Genomic DNA, 21,342 nt, shown 5'->3' on the forward strand with positions numbered 1-21,342 from the left:
TTGAATGACTCTCTAGAATGGCAGCACTTCAGAGTCTTGCAGAGAAATGTTTGTCTTGTGAGTGGATTCACCATTTTGTTCTGTCTCATCACATGTGATTCCCAGCTATCAATGTGTTATTTTTCTCACAAGTATTTTTTTAGTAGTATTGAGTAATCCTCAGGTGCTTCTCCATGTCAGGCATTATTAAAATGTCTGGCTTTACATTTTTCTCAACCAGTTCTATTTGCTTTGTTATTAGCATTTAGTAACTTTTTTCTTCTTACTGTCAAGAAAGTATTAAAACCATTTGTTTGCTAAACATCAAAGTACATTGTTACATTTCTGCCTCTGGTTGTCCAATTTAGTAATGTGGAATAACAGTGAACCAAACTGTCATTTTTAGAGGGTCAGAGCCTCAGCTGGTACAGAGTGACAACCAGCTTATGCTTTTCCACCAGATGGAAAACCTTAGTTGAGATCATCCTTTTGCTGATCCTGTTTTGATGAAGTCAAATGGTTTGGTGCATAATAATTCTAATCTCTTCCCAAATATCCTGGGAAAAAAAGAGCTTTAGGAAACATGTTCATTTCCTGCAATAAGTAGTCATTTAATTAAAGAACAAAAGTAACAGGAATCAAAAATGCTTGCAGCTGTGATTCTGTTAGACAGTATATAAAAAAGAATGAAATTATAATACATTAAATTAGTTTTTAGAACATGAACTTAGGTGTTTTACAAACTAATTGTGGTAAGTTCAAAATGTCTTGTCAACGTAATACTGGATGACAGAGTGTCATGTCCATTTATGTCAGAGGCCTTGGAATGGTAAAGCCTGTACATGCACAACATCTCCTTTTCCAAGGCAGCCTGCAAACCAGTTCCACACAGGTGGGAAAGGAGAGGAGGAGGCTCTTCCAAGTAGCTTCACTTCAGTCTTTCTCAGCAGCTTGTCCCACTCCACAGGCCAGACTCTTCTGCCTCCAGAGCTCGGGGCTGGCGTCCTGTCCCCAAGTGCTGCAGAGGCTTCACTGCAGAGTCCTTCTGTCACATCAACGTCCAGGGAGCCTGCACTGAACCTCAGGGAAAGGCTTCAGTGTTCCCTGATGTGTGTTCAGCAGCAATATCAAAAAGTAAAGACAGATTCTTCTCAGAAGAAAATTCCTATGGCCTGTGAAATCTAGGAGAAAAGAGACATTTTTCAAACCAATTTGCAATGGAATTCATTTTTGATTAATTGTTCTATGTTAGCTTAACAAAATTTTAAAAGCCCACAAAAGTATTCATTCTGTTTAAAGGTACAGTGACAGTGCTGAAGAATATTAGCAACTCTTAACTTTCCGCAGCACATTCCCACCCCTGTGCCACAACTGCAGTGCAGGTACAGTCCTCAGGGCCCAGTGTACCTCATTTACATTTCTTTGGGAATGCAATTGCAAATCCAGGTATGTGGGGTTTTTTCTTTTAGTAAACGAAGCCACAGTTTGTCATTGGTAGCAATATTCTTCATTGTGCAGTGATCTTGTTCTTTTTTAAGAGTTAAGCAATGTTGAAATGCTTTGTAAAGTATGAGGAGATACTGTTGGTGAAATGTTTGATAGTCCTGTGAGTCTGGAATAAATATTCTTCTTCCTCTGCAGGATTGTTCTTTTGGCTGAGATCCATAATTAAAGCCCCAATCATATGTAATGCCCTAGCACTAATTGTAAATTGGAAGCCTGTTTACTCCTAATATCCTGAACAAATTTCAGAATCTCTCATTATCATCTACTCAAACTCCCCAGGTAGCTCCAATTAGGGAATGTATAGTTCACTGCCAGACTGAAACTGCAGCCATCCCTTTTCCCTTCCCACATTTCATTCCACCAATGCAGTGAAGCTGCTTTGCCCTTGATGATGCATTTTGCAAGTACCAGAGGTTGTGGAATTAGCCTCTCATATTGCTCCTCCTCTTAAAGAAGGGAAATGAATGTTTTTATGTGTGTTTAAGCACATCCCTGGCACCAGTGCTGGCACATGGAGCAGGCACTGCCCTGACCAGGTTCCCAGTGGCTCAATCACGTGGAGAGTGACAACAATCCAGCCCTGTTCTCTCTCCTGACCTCCTCCTGACAGGGAGTTAAGTGTCATTAAGTTACCTGGGGCTCCTTCCAATAGCAACTGCACTGGCAGGGAATACTGAAATCCCCAGGCTGAATCCTTTAGAACAAATCCAATTAGAACAAAGGCATTACCCCTGGGCACTGGCCTGTTATGGTCAGTGCAGTTTTCTATTTCTGAGCAGGGAATTTTCAGTGTTTGTGATAAGGCTGCAGATTCAAGTATGTTTAATTCAGAGATCTTTAAGCAGTGTCTTAAGTTGTTCTGATTTAAAAAAAATCATGTTGTTTTCTGCATTATGTACTTTTTTTTTTTTTTTTTGTCCTATCCTTGAATCTTTGGTGCAAGGAATGCCAGATGAGAGATGCTCTGGAGAGTGTCTGCAGCTTTCTTGGTATGTGCTAATAAGAGCCCCCCAAAAAATCAGAAAATTGGGTTCTCTTCAGGAAAATAAACGCTCCAATTTTCTTTTAACATTAACCTCCCTTTGCATATTCTCCCACATCCAGCATGTAAGAGTGAAATCCACATGTTCAGGAGTCAAGCAGAGTTTTTAACAGGCAGCAGAAATAAACAGCTGGAAAACTGACCTTGTCAAGTGTTTGCTCGATGCATGAACCTCCATTTCATTACTTTTGTATTCATTCAGCTCTTTTCGAATTGCTGCCTAGGAATTGAAAAGAGAAAAACAGAAACAAATAATTTTGTGTTTGTGAGCAAAATCCCAGACCTGCAGAGCAGAACAGTTTTATGGGGTAGAAGAACCAAGTATTGGGTACAGCAGAGCACTCTGTGCTGGTAGAAGTGCTGAATACTTGGGTTGTATGGATTGGTGACACAATACTTCTCATTTGTTATTGATTGCTGACAGGGTCACGGCTGTCTAGAAGCAATTCTAACAGAATAACACCTCAGAGCTGCTTGTCTCACATTTAATAGGATTCCAGTTAAAATTTATTAAGGATTAGGAGAAGCTGCCAAGAAATTGATCCATTTTTCAGTCACAAATGCAAAGATGCAGCTCTGACCCTGACTTCCTGATGTGTGCCACCAGTATGTGCAGAACTGTCACTTCCTTAAACCTGCCTTGTTAATTGCAAAATTGAACATTGACACAGTAAAACCAGGAAAAGGCTAATTGTAATAAAAGTACACACGAGGAAAATATAAAATCCTTATTCTGTTGATTACTATGGAATAGCTCATTCACCATTTTAGAGAGCTTGGGAGAGCAGCTACTGGAGTAAAAGTGCTCTGTTCCTTTTCTATGAGTCCTCTAAACCCATTTGTCCCTTACTGGAGAGACACTGGGATGGAAACCAAAGTGTTTGATATCTCAGCACAAAGCCATGTTAACAGTCCTGTGTTTGCCATTTTCCAGTAATTGTCTCAGCATCCTGCTCCTTCTGCTCCCTGCAGCCCTGAAACTTCCCAATGTTCTGCCTGGAATCATGGTGAACTATTCTTACTACTCAAGCCTCTAAATGTGACACTTAAACTGGGCTGTGAATCAGCTACATGGCAGGTATGTGATGGCACAAAATGAGAGTTCATGCTCAGGTGAATGTGGGTCCAGTGCCTCCTTGAGCATTCACAGGAAACAGGAGAGGAAATTTTTGCATGTTTGGGACAAAACTTCCAGTCTGAGAATAAAGGTTAATAGTCTATTGACTGGAAATGGTTTTCATTTGGAGCCCAAATATTGTATCCACATTTTTGGGTGGGTGGGTAGAAGCCTTTCGAGGCTAAATAGGCTTTTTTATTACACTGGTATGATTTCAACATAAAAAAATCTTGGTAAAGTTTACAGAGATGAAATGTTGCAGAGGTTCAAGTCTGTAGAGAATGTGGTGTATCATTACAAAGCAAGGAGAAAGCAGAACTTCGTGGCTGTGTCAGTACCTTGTCTGCTGCTGACAGTCGTGTCCATGGTTTGTCCGCTCTCCTGTCGTAGTCCTGTGCTTTTGCCACTTCCACATAATCACTGAATCGAATCAGGATCTTTCTGTCTCTCAGTTCATCAACTGTAGGTCTCTGGTTAAGCTGTATTCAGAAGTTTTGTGAAATAAAACCAGGGTTAATAACAAATGAATCAGTAAAAAATGCAACATTTGCTTCTTTTCATCTTGGCTCAGTGTCCATTTACAAATATGGAAAACCACCCAACCCTTGGAAGGTCCAGGAAAATATTTCACCATTTGGAGAACTGCTAGGAGAGTAATAGTGGTTTAAATGGAGCTACAGCACAGTGTCTTTATAATGGACAAAAGAAGAAAATATTTTAACTCAGATATTGATAAAATATATTTTCAAAATGTAAAGGAATCACGATGAATTTTTTATGATCTCCAGATGATTCTGGATGCTGTAGGATGTTCTACTACAGGCAGAGGCAGATTGAGTGAGATTCTCAGCACTAGACCCACTGTAAGAATTTCAGTCTAGCTTGAACAAGTTATCAGCATATTTGGTCTGTAATTCCATTAGGGAATTCTAAGAACAGAACAACAGGATCTCGTTCTTATTCTGAGAATATTTTAAATGCAAAAGAAATGTATTATGGGAGCAGACCTGGTGTTCAGCAGGGAGTCAGCTCTGCTACAAAGAATGAGAAAGTCCTTTACCAGCAGTGGAGCTGACAAATATGCCATAATACCCATTTTCTGAGTAAGTTTATATGTAAATATTCTACTAAATCTCATCTAGCTGAGATAAGGTAGGTATGTCTATAATTGATATTACCAGACACGGCTACCAGACACTGCTGAGGAGGATTCATATTAAGGGAGGTTGTGTAATAACAACATCCATGGCTGGGTGATATTATAGTAATTTGGCTAAATTTCTAAAAGCTAATAGCAGGTATTGCAAGATTTTACCTTTCTTGTCAGTCTCTGCTTGATTTCTCTCCTCTCTTCCTGTTCCGTTTGATCATTTCGTTCTGCGGAGAATATAAAAAACAAGATGACTTTCCTCATGAGGAGGTTTGGTGTTTTCCCAAGTTCCAGGCAATAACGAGCACAGCCCAACAAGCAGCTGGTAGCTGTGTGTTTTGGTAATTCAGTGCATCTCTGGTGTGTGTTGGAGCACGGAGTCACCTCTCTGTGAGGACACCGTGCTGGTGCCAATGTCAGCTCTGAACTCCACGGGGATTTAATGAAACAACAGCAGCCACACCAACGCTCCACTCTGATAAACTTCAGAAGGAAAATCAAAACACTCCATAGTTGATCAATCATCCTTTTTTACTCTCCATATTGCTGGAGCCATTCATGCTCTCAGATGCTCAGGAGGCATTGCAGCAGCTCCAGGGAGAGCCCGTTCTGTCCTCAGCCCTGCTCTCTCAGGCTGCATCACTCGTGGCACTGGCTGGCACCTTGGCTTTCCCTGACATGAGACCCTTCCCTCCTGCCAGGGTTCCTGTGCAGAGCTGTGCTCTGAGCTCAGCCTCCTGCCTTTGTGTGTTGTGCCTATTAACATTCCAGCCGTGAGAACTCCTACACACTGGCTCTAAAAATAGCCCGGAGTGCTGTAACGCTGAGAAATAGATCCCCTGCCTTAGGAAACGAGTTAATGGCCTTTCTATTCCCAGTACTATCTGTTACTAAATTAAGGCGTGAGCCCGTGACCTGAACAAAGCTGCAGAGCCAGAGAAAAGGGTTTAACTATTCAGGGATTCTCTGGGTACTACTGTGAGGTTTATTATACCACTTGCATTAGATATTTCCAGTGTTAAAGCACACACGTGATTTCTACTATGCCTCCAAAACCCACTAGCACTGCAGATGGATTTCCAAGATATTTTTAACAATGAAGCATTTTTCTCCCTGATTTTTGCACTCATTAAATGACACTGAGATGCAACCAAATCTGTTTAAAATAACATAGAAGTGCACAGCTCCACCTGGCTAGGGTAGAAATGTAAATCAAATGAATTTAAAATGCTATAATGTGCTGCATTACAGTTCAGTGGCAAGGCACAAAATGTAAAGAGAACAGGTCAGCTAAAATTAGTGCTGTGTCAGGGATGAGCAGCTATTTCAGTCTGCAACGTGTAGAAGGAGAAAAGGCTTTCAAAAGTAGAGGGTATTCTTAAATACAGAGACACCTGCAAGAAGCTATTCATTCAGCTTTAATTCACCCATTTTAGAGTAGATATTCCTATTTTGTATTTTTTTAATTAAAAATAGATAATTTTCTGTGGCGTAATGCCTTTTAAAGATATGATGTGATATGCAGTGAAAGAACTGCCCAGAGAAGCTGTGGCTGCTCCATCCCTGGAAGTCTTCAAGGCAGATTGGATGGGGCTTGGAGCAACCTGGTCGAGTGGAAAGTGTCCCTGCCCATGGCAGAGGCTGGAACAAGATGATTTTTAAGGTCTCTTCCAACCCAAACCCTTCTGTGATTCTACAATTCTAATTCCCAAAGAAAAGGCAAAAATACACATTTCTGATCAAAAAATAGTTTTCCAAATATACTAAATGTGTAGTCACTTATTTCTGTTCACTTGGGTTCAGTGCTTATTTCCAGCTCCAAGAAATAAAAGAAATAGATCTTTTACAAGAAAAAAGTAACCTGAGATTTGGTATGAAATGCTGGCAAAGGGATTCTAGAACTCAGGCATTATTATTCAGACAGCCCAGAGAGGCTTTTCCCATCACCATCCTTCTGCCCACGCAGATCCATTCATTGCTGAGGGCTGGTTTAATAAATCTCAGCAGAGATGCTCCCAGTGCTGAGGGGGCCTGTGCAGAGCTGGAACTCATTCTGAGCTCTGCATGACACTAAAGCATCTCCTTGGGTTCAGAATGAAGCAGGGACTGCACAGTGGGGTTCAAGAGATGCCTTCTTGGCTGTGAGTTCAGCTTTCTGTTCAGCAAGGACACATGTGACACCTGGGCTGTGATTTTAGTTCATTTATTTTTCATGCTTGGTGGGAAGCCAGCAGTGTTTCTATGGTTAACGGACTTGGAAAATCAAACAAAAAAAAATACAACAAAATTGTAAGAAAGTGCTGGCTTTAAGTTTGCTTTTTAAGTATTACTTTTATCTCAGAAACAACTCCCAAAGGAGATAAGAAATCACTTTTTGAAATCTTGCTGAGATTTAAAGTGACAGTAGTTGTACTTTGCAATATGCTTCTCTTTTTTTACCAGAGTTGTACAAATGTGAATTCTGAGTCCATAAAAGAACTTCTGACAGCAGTACCAATTATGAACATCAATTAAAACTTAAAATTGCACAAACCCTTATTACACCTGGAGGAGGTTGTGGGGATTTCACTGAAAGGCTTTTGTACTGCTACAGCTATACAGGATGCTCAGCTTTTATTATAATGGCAGAGGTAAAAAAAATGGAAGTGGTTCTGATCCCAGCTGAACCTGTATAAAGCCTGAGAAACTCAACAGAAGTCAATAAATTTGCTCCATGCTGGGAGCTCTTTAAATGAGATACAAATCTAGACCAGTATGTTTAGCTGGTATTCAGGAAGTATCTTTAATTCTGCTTTATCTTCTTTCTGCTTTATCTCTCTCTAAGCTTATTATATGAATGTATTCAAACTTTTTTATTATTAAAACTGGTCAGTTTAACCCAGATTAAGGATGTAACCAGCACACTTCAAAAAAGTAAACATAAAGGAACAGATTTTTTCAGTGGAGATCAGCTTTTCCTTAGCCAGGAAAAAAAAAAAAAAAAAAATCTTGGTCACTGACTCTCGAAAATCTGTCTCCACATAATTCAGGATCTTGGGTTACTGCATTTTCCTGCTTCTCTGGTAGATGACAGGTGAAGCTTGGCCAAGTTCACCCACACATGTTGCAAAGAGGTTTCCTTTTCCTCCTCGAGCTGTGCACATGCAAAATAGAGCTCATTTTACTGTGTGTGATCTGTGCAGTGGAACTGTACAGAAAACACTGCTAAATATACACTGCCTGTGGAATCCCTTTGTGTGAAAACTGAAATGAAATCCCAAATAACTTCAATGGCAAGAGCATAACGTTTTTCTCTAGGAATCACTAAGGAAGTTTTGAGACACAAAATTTTAGGTAACACAATGCTGATGAATTTTTGCCTAGTGAATTACAATCACATGACTAAATACAAATCACACAGTGTAGGCAGTGCTGCTTGTGTGACAGATTTTTGTGGCTCTATGTTTTATGCTTGTTTAATGAGAACCTATACTCCACATCACTCTGGGTTTTGTCTTTCAAGGCTGAAGAGACTAAATAGCAGATGGATTCCCCCTTTTGAGATCCATAGTGGAGACAATTTCAAAGCTGTCTCTCACCTGTCCCTAATTCAGCAGTTTTAAGGGCAGGGATTATGTTCATCACTTGTTTGATTCCCTTGGAAACATTTGGGAAAAGAGTTGCAAGTTTTGCCTTATGCATTTGAGAGATGCTGAGAACACTCCCCTGTGGCAGCACCTGTAACAGGCCTGGGACTGTCCCTCTAATAATTCTGATATCTCAGGCTGATCTTTGACTTGGCTTTGGAAGATCTCCAGTGACATGAACAAACAGACCTGGGAAGAATCACGTCTCTGCAAGGATGCTTTCCCCTGCCCCTCTATTGCCAGTGCTATTCAGTGTTTGCCCTGAAAACCCATGTCTTGAAAAATGTCACTCCAATTCTCATGGCACTGTGACACTCGGATTGTATTCCCCTCTCAGACACCAGTAACAGTGGAATCACAATGAAAATTATTTGAAAGCCCGAACCTAAACGGTTCTTTTTGTCCTCAAATTGCAAGTCTTTGTGAAAAAATAAAACTTTTTGGTACAGAAATGATCCCAGTGAATTAATTTGTCTATTTCAAAATAATATGTTCTGGAAATGCAATCACTGATTTCAACAGACATACATAAAATAGTTCAGAAAAAGAAAGTACTCACGTTTCAGTATATTCCTTCTTTCTAGCTCCTCAACAGCAGGTCTTTGGCTGAGTCGCCTGCGGAAAAACACCAAAATCACATTTTGTACCATGCCTGTTCTTTGGAAAGTCTGTAGAATTCTGACTTCTGGTTGGTGTTTTCCTCAGGAGGGAACTACAAAATCTCTCTCCAGGACTCGTGAAGAAGGAAGAAAAAAAAAAGAAGAATGGCAGAGAATTCTTTCTTATATATTGTTTTTTCCCAAATGCCAGGAATGCAGGTAAAAGTTCTCCTCTAGTTTGCTCTGCTGTCAGTGAAACGCTTCCTCAGAACCTGCATCCTTTTCATCACACTTTCCAGACAGTCAGCTGGAACCAGCACTCTCCAGAGGTAAAATTCACTCTCAAGGTGGTTATCAAAGGAATTTCACAGTGATCTTCTGCTCTATCACTGCCTTCACCTTTTAATCACACATAGCAGCACATTTCCTTTTCTCTACTCACGCCAGCAGTGCATCCTGACAAGAGGCAGGCTGGGCAGAAATGAAGCTTTCCTGTGATTTCCCGAGTCCTCATCCACCAGCCCGATCTCCCAGCCCTGCTCCTGCCTGCTGAGTGCAATTCGTGTGCTGCTCACAGCCTCGGCTGTCTGCACGGAGTGTCTTGGTCCCACCTCCCCTTTTCAGTAGTGCTGCCTCAGGATTGACTCTTCAAATCATATGATCGGTGCCACAGCGATTTTATTGCGCATACTAAATGAGACTCCCCCACGAGGCACTGGGATGTCTGCAGAGGATCTCAGGTAATTGGAGCCCTCCCCTGGGCAGGCACACACACACACACACACACACACACATTTCATGTCAGAATCCAGCCAGCAGATGGGAAAGAGTTCCCGATGCTTCCTGGCCTGTGTTCTGGCAAGGCTGAGGATTCTCATCGCCTGCTCCCAGCAGATGTTGCCAAGCCAGAGATGAAGTTACAGACACAAAGAAACACTCAGAGCAGGGACCACACTGCAAACTGCTGCAGTTATTCCTCTGCTGGGTATGTAAATGAATAATTATAAAGTCATGCTCTAACAGGATCTACATTTTATCAAATATGGAAAAATGAAGTAATTGTTAACACACTGCAAAAAAAAAAAAAAACCCAGTAAAATCACCTAATTCTAATATTTCCTTGTTTTGTAAGCCCTACCCAATATACCTTCCAAATCAACTCTGTGGTCATATGTTATCAGACCAACAACTCCTCACCCTTTTTTAATTAAACTCTCTGGAAAAACTCTCAGCTTTGGCAACAGGATGCACCACAACTACTGCACCAAATTCACACCAACAGAAAACGTTGATAGATGAGCTCTTGTGCAGAAACACCTACAGCCTAACTCTCCCTTCCTAAAGCTTTGTATCACCTAAGGCTTTTCTCCTGACCTCTGGGTCAGATACTCCAGCAGCAGAAGTTGCAATAATCCCAAATGAAACAGGAATGATGCTGAAACTAAAGGCTTTAAACTTGTATATCAAATTCCTGTTACCCTTGGACTCCTCCCTCATTTCCCTGCATGTCTCAGAAATTACACAAGTCAGGCTAGGTTTTGTTTGAAACAGATAAAGTGCATTTTGTAATATAAATCAGGAAAGAATGCTTTACTTGGAGAGCCCCTCTGCAAATGGAAGGCCCACCTGACCTGGTGCTCATATGCTCTCTCTCGGCCATTCTTAATTACAGCCCTGCCATGTGAGATTAGTACATTAGATTTCAGAGGCCCTTTTTAAACTGGGAGATTAAAAGCCTAATAGAATTATTAGAACAGCATGAGAATACAAATGTATATTAATATTCTGTGATTCTGTGTGAATGCTCTGTGTTTATATATAATATGTATGATGGTTGATTATTTAAACCCCATTTCCCTTTTGGCTTTGATAAATGCATGTAAGTGCTCATTTTTCTGTGCACACCCTCAGCTTTACCCCCAGCAGAAGGCAAAGGTGCAGACAAACACAGGAATATGTGCACATGAGAGCATTGCAGGGGTTTATCCTGGGCTTTTCAGAGATACAGACCACACTTCCAAACTTTGCGTCACAGTCACAAGACTAGACAGGGACTTTGGTTAAAAATAAATTTCTAACAGCGTTTCAGGAAGGTGGGGGTAGAGTGAAAACACCAAGGACAGCAAGAGTCACAATCAAACGAGAAGTGGCAAAAACCTCTGACAATGTTGCTATCAAGGTCTGGGGACATTTCGGGTCTGTTTGTCATTTCTGCTGTTCAGGAGAAGCCTCTCTGTGCCCAGAAAGAACTTTCACTTCCTTCCTTTCTGCTGTGGGGCGGCTGGGCCTGGGGAGCTGCTGAAGGTGAAGGGCTCCAGATGCCCTGACAGTGATGGGTCCCAGGGGCTGGAGCACAGCCTGGGGCCACACAGCTCTGCTGAGCTGGCCTGGGGTGACCTGGGGCTCCAGTCCCCCTTTCTGCAGGACCTTACAGCAGGCACACACTTTGTGGTGATTGGGATGGGGCTGTGGCTGAGCCTCATCCCCAGTGGGCCCAGATGTGAAAAGCAGATGAGCAGCAGTGACAGCAATGAGCCATGGAGTGCCCAGGTGTGCTGAGCAACCACCAGAGGGAACAGAGGGCACACAGAGGCACTGCATGAACATGAGGGTATAAAAGGGTGGGCTGGAGAACAAGAAGGGCAGACACAGCCTTCTGAAGTGGTGTGGTGTTACTCTGTGTGGGTTGAAGCCTTCTGAAATTGCACGGGGATGCTCTGGATATCGTGGCCATCTCAACTGTGACATGTGCTGTGACACTTTACCACTGCTGAAGTGACTCCACTGCCTTGTCTGGTCACCCCTGAGAGCGAGACCCCTGTGGCTGCTGCAGGGCAGAACTCACCCTGCCCGAGCTGCTTTGGGGATGGTGGGGGGCACCTCACCCCCACAGCGGGTCTGGCAGCCCCAGGAACACCTTCAGGGCCCACCTGCAGACTCTGAGCAACAGGTGCTCTATTCTGGGTATTTATTTCATGATTTCCCTGAAATCCTGTCTCTGGCAGAAGCAGAAACACACCCTGTGTGCTGAGCTCAGTGAATTCCCCCAGAAGGGACTGTCCATCCCCGGGGAGAGTCGCAGCCTTGGAATGTCGCCACACCTGAGGGACACCTGGCCTGGGGACACGGCCCCGGCTCCCCTCACAGCACCGGGAGCACAGCCAGAACAGGCCATGGAGAGACTGAGGAGCCACAGAGGGGATGCTCAAATCTCATATTTAAAGGAAACAAACTCCAGCAGAATAACAATTACCAGCAGACTGCAGAGCAGGGGAGAATCACACCAGTGTGAGGTTCTGGAGGATGAGACAGGCGCCTGCCATGAAGGAGCCTTTGTGAAGGCTGAGCCCTCAGTAATTATGGATGGTCCCCACAGGCTTTGCAGAGAGAGGATTTTGTATGAGGCAGGTGATTTTGAATCAGAGTCCTGCCTCATTTCCTGTGGATCCAATGAAGTCCCTGCCCCTGGGTGAGGAGGGCTCACCAGGACCAGCCTGGCTCTTGTGCTGCCCAGCAGCCATGGCTGGAGGTGACATTGGAAGGCCTGAGGTGGACAGGAGGCTCCAGCACTGCTGCAACACAGAGTGGTCGTGGCTGGGTGAGTCTTGTGCTTTTCATTTCTGTTCTTTTTTCACCCAGGGACTTACAGCCCCACGTGGACTCACCTCAACAAGGTGACAGTGAGCTCCATGGGGAGCACTCATGTAGTCCACCACTTCTGTTGTGTGACAGTAATGATTTCCTTTCAGCTGGTTTGGATATCTATTTCTTACTTCTGGGAAAAACAGCCAATTAATGCTCTTATGTTCTTGGGTGTTATGAAAACCTAGGTTTGGGTATTTCTGTGCTGCCTGGTGAGGCAGGAGTGCTCCCTCTGAGCACCTGTGGGGCCAGCTCTGTTGGGGAAGGTCTTGAACCTTTCTTGAAAATGCTCGAGTTACTTGCAGGCTGGTCCTACTTCTGTCCAGCTTCCCCCCCAGTGTCACTGGAATGGCCATGCTCTCATATTAAGAGTGCTCAGTCCAGGATTTTGCTTCCCTGTTAGTTCAAACCAAGGGATGCCAAGAGCAGCAGTGAGTAGAGCTGAACTGGCAGCACCTCAGAGGTGACTGCAGCTTCCTCTGGGACACTGAGCACAACTGGAGGCACCAGAGTCACTTTGCTGTAAGTGGTGTCTGGGTACAGTTCAGAGATTGCTGCACACGTGTCAGAGATGCTCTGCTCCAAGTTCAGACAGACACCAGCTTTTGTTTTCTCATAATACCAAAGTAGTCACTGTAAGTGTGTGGGGCTAAAAGGGGATGGACACACAGCACTTTATGTGCAGCTATTTCTCATGTTCAGAAAAATTGCAAAGATTTTTTTTACTGTTGCTCTGTGCAGAGTAAGCATAAACCTTCAAGCAGCAGGTATTCTTCAGTGGTTTGAAGCCTGGGGAGTGTTCTGGGTATATTTTCAGGCTACCTTTAGAATGTTTTCTCCAGTAATTTGGGCTCAGAGAGATGGTAACATATATTTATTGTAATCTCTAAGAAGCCAAAGACTTTGCTTGCTCCCATGTACTCCCAGTGTTCCTCCTGTGGGTGAGAGGAGCAGGTTATTGCAAGTTATCTCAGTCACCTGTGGTTCTCCCCAGAACACCCTGCAGGTACAGCCAGCTGGGTCTCGAGGCACCTCAGGTGCTCAGAGTTTGCACATGGCCTCGAGGTATTTGTTTTCCCAGTGCAAGGTGCACACGGGAATCCTCTGACGTCCATGAGCTCCCTCGGCTCCCAGAGGGGCAGGGGAGCTGTGGTGCCTGGCTTGTTCCTTTGCTGAACGTGTGTGGTGTATAATTGCAGCAAAACAGGCTTCCCTCTGCCACCAGAGCCCTGCCAGGATCATGCTGGACACGAGCACAAGTGCAGATGTGGATTTGGAGTGTGGGGGAAGCTACAAATGGCTCGTCCCCTCTGGGGCAAGGTCACGTTTGTGAACGCAGCCACTTGCACACGTGCCTCTGACTGCTGATCAGGAGATCAATATTTGCTTCACACTGCCAGATTGTCTCTTTCTCACTGAAGGGAGTGAATGTCTGGGGACCACTGTTACACAAGGACTGATCATATTGGACAGTTACAGGTGACTGAGTGCTCAGCAGGCTGAGGATCTGCATGTCACCAGCACCCAGGGCTGCTGTCAGACGGGCAATGCATCAATGTGTCCTGGGAGCAGGAGCTGCTGCCAAGTCCTCTGCCCTCACAGTTACCCTCAGCAGTGTCTGCTTTGCCCCTTGTGGGAGCTGCATCCCAGCAAAGCCACAGCAGGCTGAGGGTTTGCAGGTGTGGGCACAGAGTGACTGATAAGAAGCCAATCTGGGACAGGTACAGCCCCCTGTGTGCATATGGGGCTGTGCTGACTTCCCACACCTCAGACAGTCCTTCCTTTCTAGTCAGTCCTTCCTTCTTCTCCTCTTATTAGTCTGTATCTCACCTCCCTGGCAGACTCAAGCAAGCATTCAAGCAGAATCCAGTGAAAAACGGCTCAGGTTTCTGTGGTTTCTTATCTGTCCCCAAAATGTGTTCCTGTTTCCCAAATATATTTTTTCATGGAATCTATTGCACAGTATCTGGGTGTATGATTGTCACAAAACTGAATTTCTTTCAGATTTGTAGCTGAAGCCAAAAGTTTCACTTTGGAATCCTGTTGCTTGTGTTAGTAAGATCCATGTGATTCTGATGATCTTCTCCAAAGGGAGGAGTGAACTGGGTAGACTTGGACACGTGCATGTGCCTGTGGGCCCTGGACTGACAAGGGAGCAATCAATCTAGCCATCAGTAAATGAGCTGTAGCCAGCAGCAACTGCATTGATTGTTCCTCATGTCAGGTGGTTTTGCAGATGAGTTGGGAAGGATCCCTCTCACAGCCCAGGCCAAGGGAGGAGAAATGGGAGTGCCCTGGTTTTGCTTCTCATAAATCTGCTTGTGTCTGCTGCCCATCAGGAGGCTCTGCCTCTTAAATAGGCATCTCTGTTGCCAGAACATCATGTTCAATTCAACAAGAAGTTTATTTTCATCCTTCCTATAAGTAGCTGTGAAGAGGACGTGTGCCAGGGCTTTGAGTCACCCACGCACTGCACTGTGCCTGCCTGCAATGTACAATTATGGGTAGTAGTAAATCCGTGGTGGGAGGGACTTCTCTGTTACTGCCTGTACAAAATTAGAAGGCAGACACCGAGACATAAACTTGTTTTTACCCCAAGGTAATTCTGGATCATGTAAAAAGTGGGAATTGATGTGCCAGCATTTCCCATAACAGGAAAATCATAGAATCAGGATAGGCTGAGGTGGAAAGAACCTTTAAAGATATCTTGTCCAACACCCCTGCAATGAGCAGGGACATCTTCAAGTAGGTCAGATTGTTCAGAGCCTCATCCAACCTGACACTGAATGTTTCCAGGAATGGGACATCTATCACCTCTCTGAGTAACCTGTTCTAGTGTTTTACCATCCTCACTGTAAAAATCTCTTTCTCATATCTAATCTAACCCAACCCAACCTTCCTTCAGTTTGAAACCATTGCCCCCTGACCTATCACTATCTGCCCATGTAAAAGGTTGCTCTCCCTATTTTTTAGAATCCCCTTTAATCCCTGGAAGGCCCCAACATTGTCTCCTTAGAAACTTCTTGTCCCTAGGCTGAACAACCCCAAAGCAGATGTTCTCCAGCCCTTGCAGCATCCAAGAGTATCATCCTAAGAGCAGTTGCTGACCTTGTCTGGCAGTAGGGAGCTCAGAGCAGAGTGAAAGGGGTGAGCTGGTTTGGGAAATGCTGAGAGTTGCATTCTTTAAAGTCGCCTGATATTTGTGTCTCTCTGCCATCATGTACTATTTTTTGCATCCAAATAAGAAAACTGCAGATAGACACAGAGGCTATAAATGTTGCCTTAATTACATGTGTTATTTATTTGTTTGGCCTTTAGTTCTGTCTGGATTTTCAAAGCTGCAAATCAGCACAAGTTCAGTTAATTATGTTGTCACTCATCTACCAGGCAATTACAATTGTCCATCATTATCATTTCTGTGATAGGAGCCCTGCAAAGAGTTCAGATTTCAGCTGAAATAGAAACCACACGCTTGCCCAGCATGACCCTTGTACCATAACCCACTGTCCCTGGAGGACCTGCCCTGGGACAGGTTTGTTATTGCACAGGGCTGTGAACACTGTGTGGGCTGAAACAACAACACAGCCAGGATCTAACTGTGTCAGAGGATTCAGGTGGAGAAGGCTTGAGGGTAATCACTGTTCTCACCACCTGTGAAAGCCCTGCTGCATTTGACCTTTGGGTGTCCAATTTTCCCAAGGTGTGAGGAAGAAGGGCCAGGCACAGCTGGGAGCAGATCAGGGCCCAGTTCAAAGACCTGCTGCAAAGCTCAGTGCAGCTGCTGAGCATCCTTCCACCACCTTCAGCAAGCTTTTGCTTTCAAACCTCTCTCCACCCTCAGATAAGGACTCTTGGAGGATGCTGTTGCATGTTGTGGGACCAACATAACATAAATTTAAACATAACAGCTTTAAATTTCATCTGAGTTATTAGTTAATATGCAAGAACTAGCATGCTGGCATGGGGTTTAAATGTAATAACTGCTTATTTCAGAGCAGCAGTTTCCTCATCTCTCTTCCACCTGCTTCCCCACTCTATGGTTTAACAGAGCTGCTGGGTAGTGGATCTGTCCTGTTTGTGATAGAATTACAATATTTAGTCATTTGGGTGACAAAAGTACAATGGGTTGTTCAGCCAAAGACATGTTCCCTGTCTGTAGTTTGATGAGTGTCTTGTTCAGCAGCAATGTCAGTGTGAGCAGCACTGTTCTCATCAACAGCAGCTTGTTCTCACTTCTGCTCTGCCTTGCAGCTGGGCAAAGAGCTGGTTTGGGGAATACTTTCAAGCTAAAAATAGCTCAGCAGAGCAAAGTGCTGAAAGAACACACTCTTCAAATAACAGAGCGAGTGGTGCAGCTCCCAGTGCCCCTCCTCTGCTGAAGGTAGAGGAGAGCTTCAGGCTGGGTATAAAATGGGTATTGGAGGGTCTTCCTGCAGAAACCAAGTGCTGAGTATGACCTGGTCACATTGTGGAGGTCACTCAAAATGGTTAATAACGTTTCATTGCAAAGCAAGAGATTTTCTTTCTTTTTCCCCCCTTTCTTTTCTCCTCTAAAACGGGAATAAAACTCTGGAGCCCTGTGTTCCCACAGAACAAAAAAGCAAAAAGCAATGCTACATATCTACTGTTGAAATGATCCTAAAATCTACTCTGATAGCAACTGCATGAGCAGCAGGAGGGAGTCTGAAATAACCAGCAGACACAGGCAAATCTCAGCCCAGTGGTGGGGACTGCCACTGACCTGAGACTTTCCTGTCCTAGTGACAGTTGCATACTCCTGGGTGCTTACTGGATTATGATAAAAAAATAAGAAAAGGGGGGGGGGAAGATAAGAAAAGAAAAAAGCTAGATTTTTGACTTCACTGTCTGAGCAATCCCTAATACAATGTTTGTGCCTTTTTTCCTCCAGGGAGGCTGAGGCTGGCTGGTCAGCCACCTTTGTGCCCTGTACAAAATGAAACATTTGTAGGCTCGTGACTCAATTTCCTGGGAAGCCAGGAGTGCAGTTCCAGCCATGGCAGTCAGCAAGGACAGGGACAGGATGACAGAGAGACATGTCAGTTCTGTCTGTAGCTCTAGCTCTGTTTCAGAGGGCAACAAACAGATATTGTTCATGGATGGAAGTGTCCCAGAATGCCCTGGCTTCAGCTGGGATGCTCAGGGCTGCACTAAGGTCCTGCAGTGCACTTAATCCATAAACAGTTGCCCCTACAACAGATGCCACTGCAATGTGCAGCTGTGGGATTTGGGTCACTGGAAGAAACCACAGCTGGATTTGCAGAGAGCAGACAAAGTATTGGTGTGTGTGGGCTGTCAGCTGTGTGTCAATTCTCCTCCTCCCCCTGCATGCAAAGGGATTTGAGTGGCCCTTCCTGCCACGGTGTGAGCTGCTGGGAATTTCCGCATGAGGTATGAGTTCTGGAAAACATCCTTCCCTGTCACCTGGAGGCACATACCAAGGACCCTTTGGCAATCTGCAAAGTCTGGGAGGTGACAAATAAACCTCTGCAAGGTGTCTTTGCACTGAGGATTTACCCCAGAGCTGGGGGTATGGAGCTGTGAACCTCCTAACCCAGCAGCTCCAGGCAGGAGGAGACATGCTGTGGCACTTTTTGCAAACCCTTTGTAGTGTCAGGCTTGATACCAAGGAGCAGCTTTCTGAATTACTGAAGTAAATCAAGGCAAATGCAGCACTCTGAGTACTCTGTGTAATCCCTGAAGAAAAAAACCTAAATGGCAACAATTTATGGAGCTGCAGATGCTGCTGGGACAGACAGGCCCTGCTGGGAGGTGTGTGTGGCTGCACAGCTGCTCCCAGGCTGCAGGAACCTCACTGGGAATGCTCCCCCTGGCAAGGCAAGCACTTTGTAGTTCTCGCCTGTCACTCACCCACACAGCCTCTCCAAAGGATGGGATATCCCTGCCTGCAGACAGCATTTCACCATCTGCTGTACTATTTTCTGTTCCTCTCGTGCACACTCTTGTTGGCCCAGCATTTTCCAGGGCAGAGTCAGACCAACAGCTTGGCCTCACACTCTCACCAACCTTGGCTGGCCAGAACCACACCAGCCTTTGCCCACCGCAGGCTCTGAATCCTGCTCCTTACTGCACTCTTATTGGCTTTTAATATTTTGCTTCTTTCAAAATTTCTCTTGAGGTTATCTGTTGATTTTTCAATACAAAGAGTGTTCCTGCTCTCAGTGCAGAGTGAAATGAGAAATTCCATTGGCAGCTCAAACATCTGGCCCAAAAAGTCTGTAGGGGTGCAAGTCCCCTGGTCTCAGTAATCATCAATTTTGTAGTTCTTTCAGCAGCAGCTCTCACAGTGCTCTGCAAAGCTGGTCTATTTGGTTATCTCTGTTGTACAGAATAGGAGAATGTGACAAACTATCTTGGCTGAAAAACCAGATTTGCAGCCCCTCTGGGAATTTATTCACTTCTCTCTGCAAGTGGTGTTTCAGTAATTCTGTTTTTCTTTGTTTTTTAAATTGGACAGGGTGAGGACTATGACTTGTCATTTGACGCCACTGTGACACTGAGCAACGCAGACAGGCTAACTTACAGGAAAATATAGGCAGGATTTGAGTTTTCAAATGTCATCCTCATATTGTCTGCTCTTCCCCAGAGCTTTCTGGAACCCTCCTTAACTTTGTTTAGGATCCTGTGTTTAGCTATGGTCATGAAAATACAAATAGAATTTGCTGGCAAATTTCACATAGAACAGAATATTCTGATCTTCTGAAAACTGAATAAAATGTAAGAGAGAATTCAATTATGTAACGTCATGTTTGGACATTACAGCTGTGATTTGTTGTGGTACAACATGAACTGTCACTGCTAATGCTCAAGGCTGCCACACAAAACCTTTTTGAGTGCTTTCAGGAAAGGATCCCATGGTGCCACCTCCGTGTTTGTCCTCAGAGTTGTTCCCTGCCTGAGGAGGGACTGCAGGGGAAGGGCAGGCAGGGCTGTGGGAGCTGGCAGTGACTCCCAGAGCTCAGACAGGTCCTGGCTCTGTGCACACACCCTCCCTCAGAGCCATCTTCCTGCCTTTTGCAGCTGCTCCTGTCACTGCAGCTGATGCACAGCAAGTCCCAGCATTGCAGTGCACCAAAACTCCCTGCCAACCCGGAGCCTCCTGCTCCCATCACCCCTAGACCTAAGCTTGGCATTTCCACACCCATCATTCATTCCCTGTTACCTTTTTCCTTTATGGTATAAACAGGCTGAGAAAGGGATTTCTGTAAGCTTAACTGCACAACGCCCATAAATAAACTTCCCTTACCACATCAGTCCTGGTTTGTTTAACCTTCTCTTGAGAAGGAGGATTTTTCCCCAGCTGGGTGGTATTTGGAAGTGCTGCAGCCAATCCCAGTGATGATTAGAACAAGGCTGCAGTGTAGCCTGGCCAGAATATGGCTTTTGTGGCTCAAATTAGGCTAATCTCTGTGCAACAGGCCAGCTGCTTTCTGCAGAGACTGCTGAGAGGGCCTGGTTTTAATTTTTTTCTTTAACATAATTTCTGAGAAACTAATGAAGTATTAATTCATTCAGAATTTAATTTGCTTAATGAATATGATCATCTCAAGCAAATGACACTGGCAGTTCATCTGTGAGCCACGTAGTTTTGGTTTGGAGAGGTTTTTTTCCTGACGTGAGGAACTCAGGTTTTATTCTACTCTTTGTTTCTTGCCTGTATTCTGTATAGCTTTATGAAAACAAAGCGACTGACACATCTTTGCAGAACAATGGACTAACTAGACTGTAGTACCTGTTTCTAATATAATTTAAGATTCAGATTTTGCCAACTTGCTGGTTCTTTTTTCCCAGTTGCCTTGATATCCTCTGCATAAGTGGACTTTCAACAGGAGGAGGTCCTCAACCTCCAAAGGTATGGTCCATTTCTTCTTAATTTCACTGGATAAAACCATGAGCATGGATTGATAAACCTGGGGGTCCTTGGTTTTGTTTGTTTGTTTGTTTTATGGTGTGTTGTATGTGAGAGCTAAAGGAAAAGATAGAAAATAAGAGTGCTTTCCAGGAAAAAACCACTCTCCAGAGTCTGGGGAGGTCAAGGAAGTGTGCTGGCCACTTGGATTAGTTAATTATGCTGAAAAATAGATACTGAAGGCAACTTGCAGTACTCCCAAGACCAGGTTATACAGCTTTCCAGCTGGGCACAGGCAATGGAACCAGAGAGACTTAGCTAGAGCCATGTTTTAATAATTGATACAATTGCATATCATCTATTGAGGAAAATCAGTGACCTTCTGTTCTGACCTGTTTTCTCTCCTTCCCCCACTTTCTGTTTTCTACATATTTGTTTCTTTCATTTTTCTCCCCCCTCGCCTTCTCTGAAGTTATTTCAAAAACATAGGAACTGTGCTAGACTGACCCAGTTTTCTCAATATGAAAGCAGCAAGCACAAGCCTGTGATTCCTGGAGGAATTGAGGTCCTGAATGAACCAGGCTACAGAAGTTGTGCTCAGAGCTGCAGGAGGAGGGAACTGTAGTAACTCACAGAATCTGATGAACCAGAAACTGCAGGGTATGAATTACAGTTTCCTTGGATCACGTGTGCTGAGAGACAGTTTTCTTGGAAGAGAGCCCAAAAATATGATCAAGTTCTTCATGTGAAAGCACAGGTGATTCATCTGAGAACCCTCCATAAAGCAGGGACA

At 44.2% G+C, this 21,342-nt stretch overlaps 1 protein-coding gene across 3 annotated transcripts in view; it reads right to left on the reverse strand.

The window, feature by feature from the left end:
* Positions 1-565: 565 nt before the first annotated feature.
* PHACTR3 (phosphatase and actin regulator 3) overlaps positions 566-21,342 on the reverse strand; it is a 100,184-nt gene continuing 79,407 nt past the window's right edge. For all 3 annotated transcript variants that reach the window (XM_053958680.1, XM_053958681.1, XM_053958682.1), the window contains exons 9-13: positions 8,980-9,035; positions 4,960-5,021; positions 3,983-4,123; positions 2,671-2,747; positions 566-1,160 (exon numbers count right to left, since the gene is read on the reverse strand). In XM_053958680.1, coding sequence (XP_053814655.1) covers positions 1,145-1,160; positions 2,671-2,747; positions 3,983-4,123; positions 4,960-5,021; positions 8,980-9,035 — 352 coding nt within the window. In that variant the 3' untranslated portion in view covers positions 566-1,144. The remainder of the gene's footprint in view (positions 1,161-2,670; positions 2,748-3,982; positions 4,124-4,959; positions 5,022-8,979; positions 9,036-21,342) is intronic.

This window comes from Vidua chalybeata, chromosome 17 (genome assembly GCF_026979565.1).
Source record: "Vidua chalybeata isolate OUT-0048 chromosome 17, bVidCha1 merged haplotype, whole genome shotgun sequence".
Classification (NCBI taxonomy): Eukaryota; Metazoa; Chordata; class Aves; order Passeriformes; family Viduidae; genus Vidua; species Vidua chalybeata.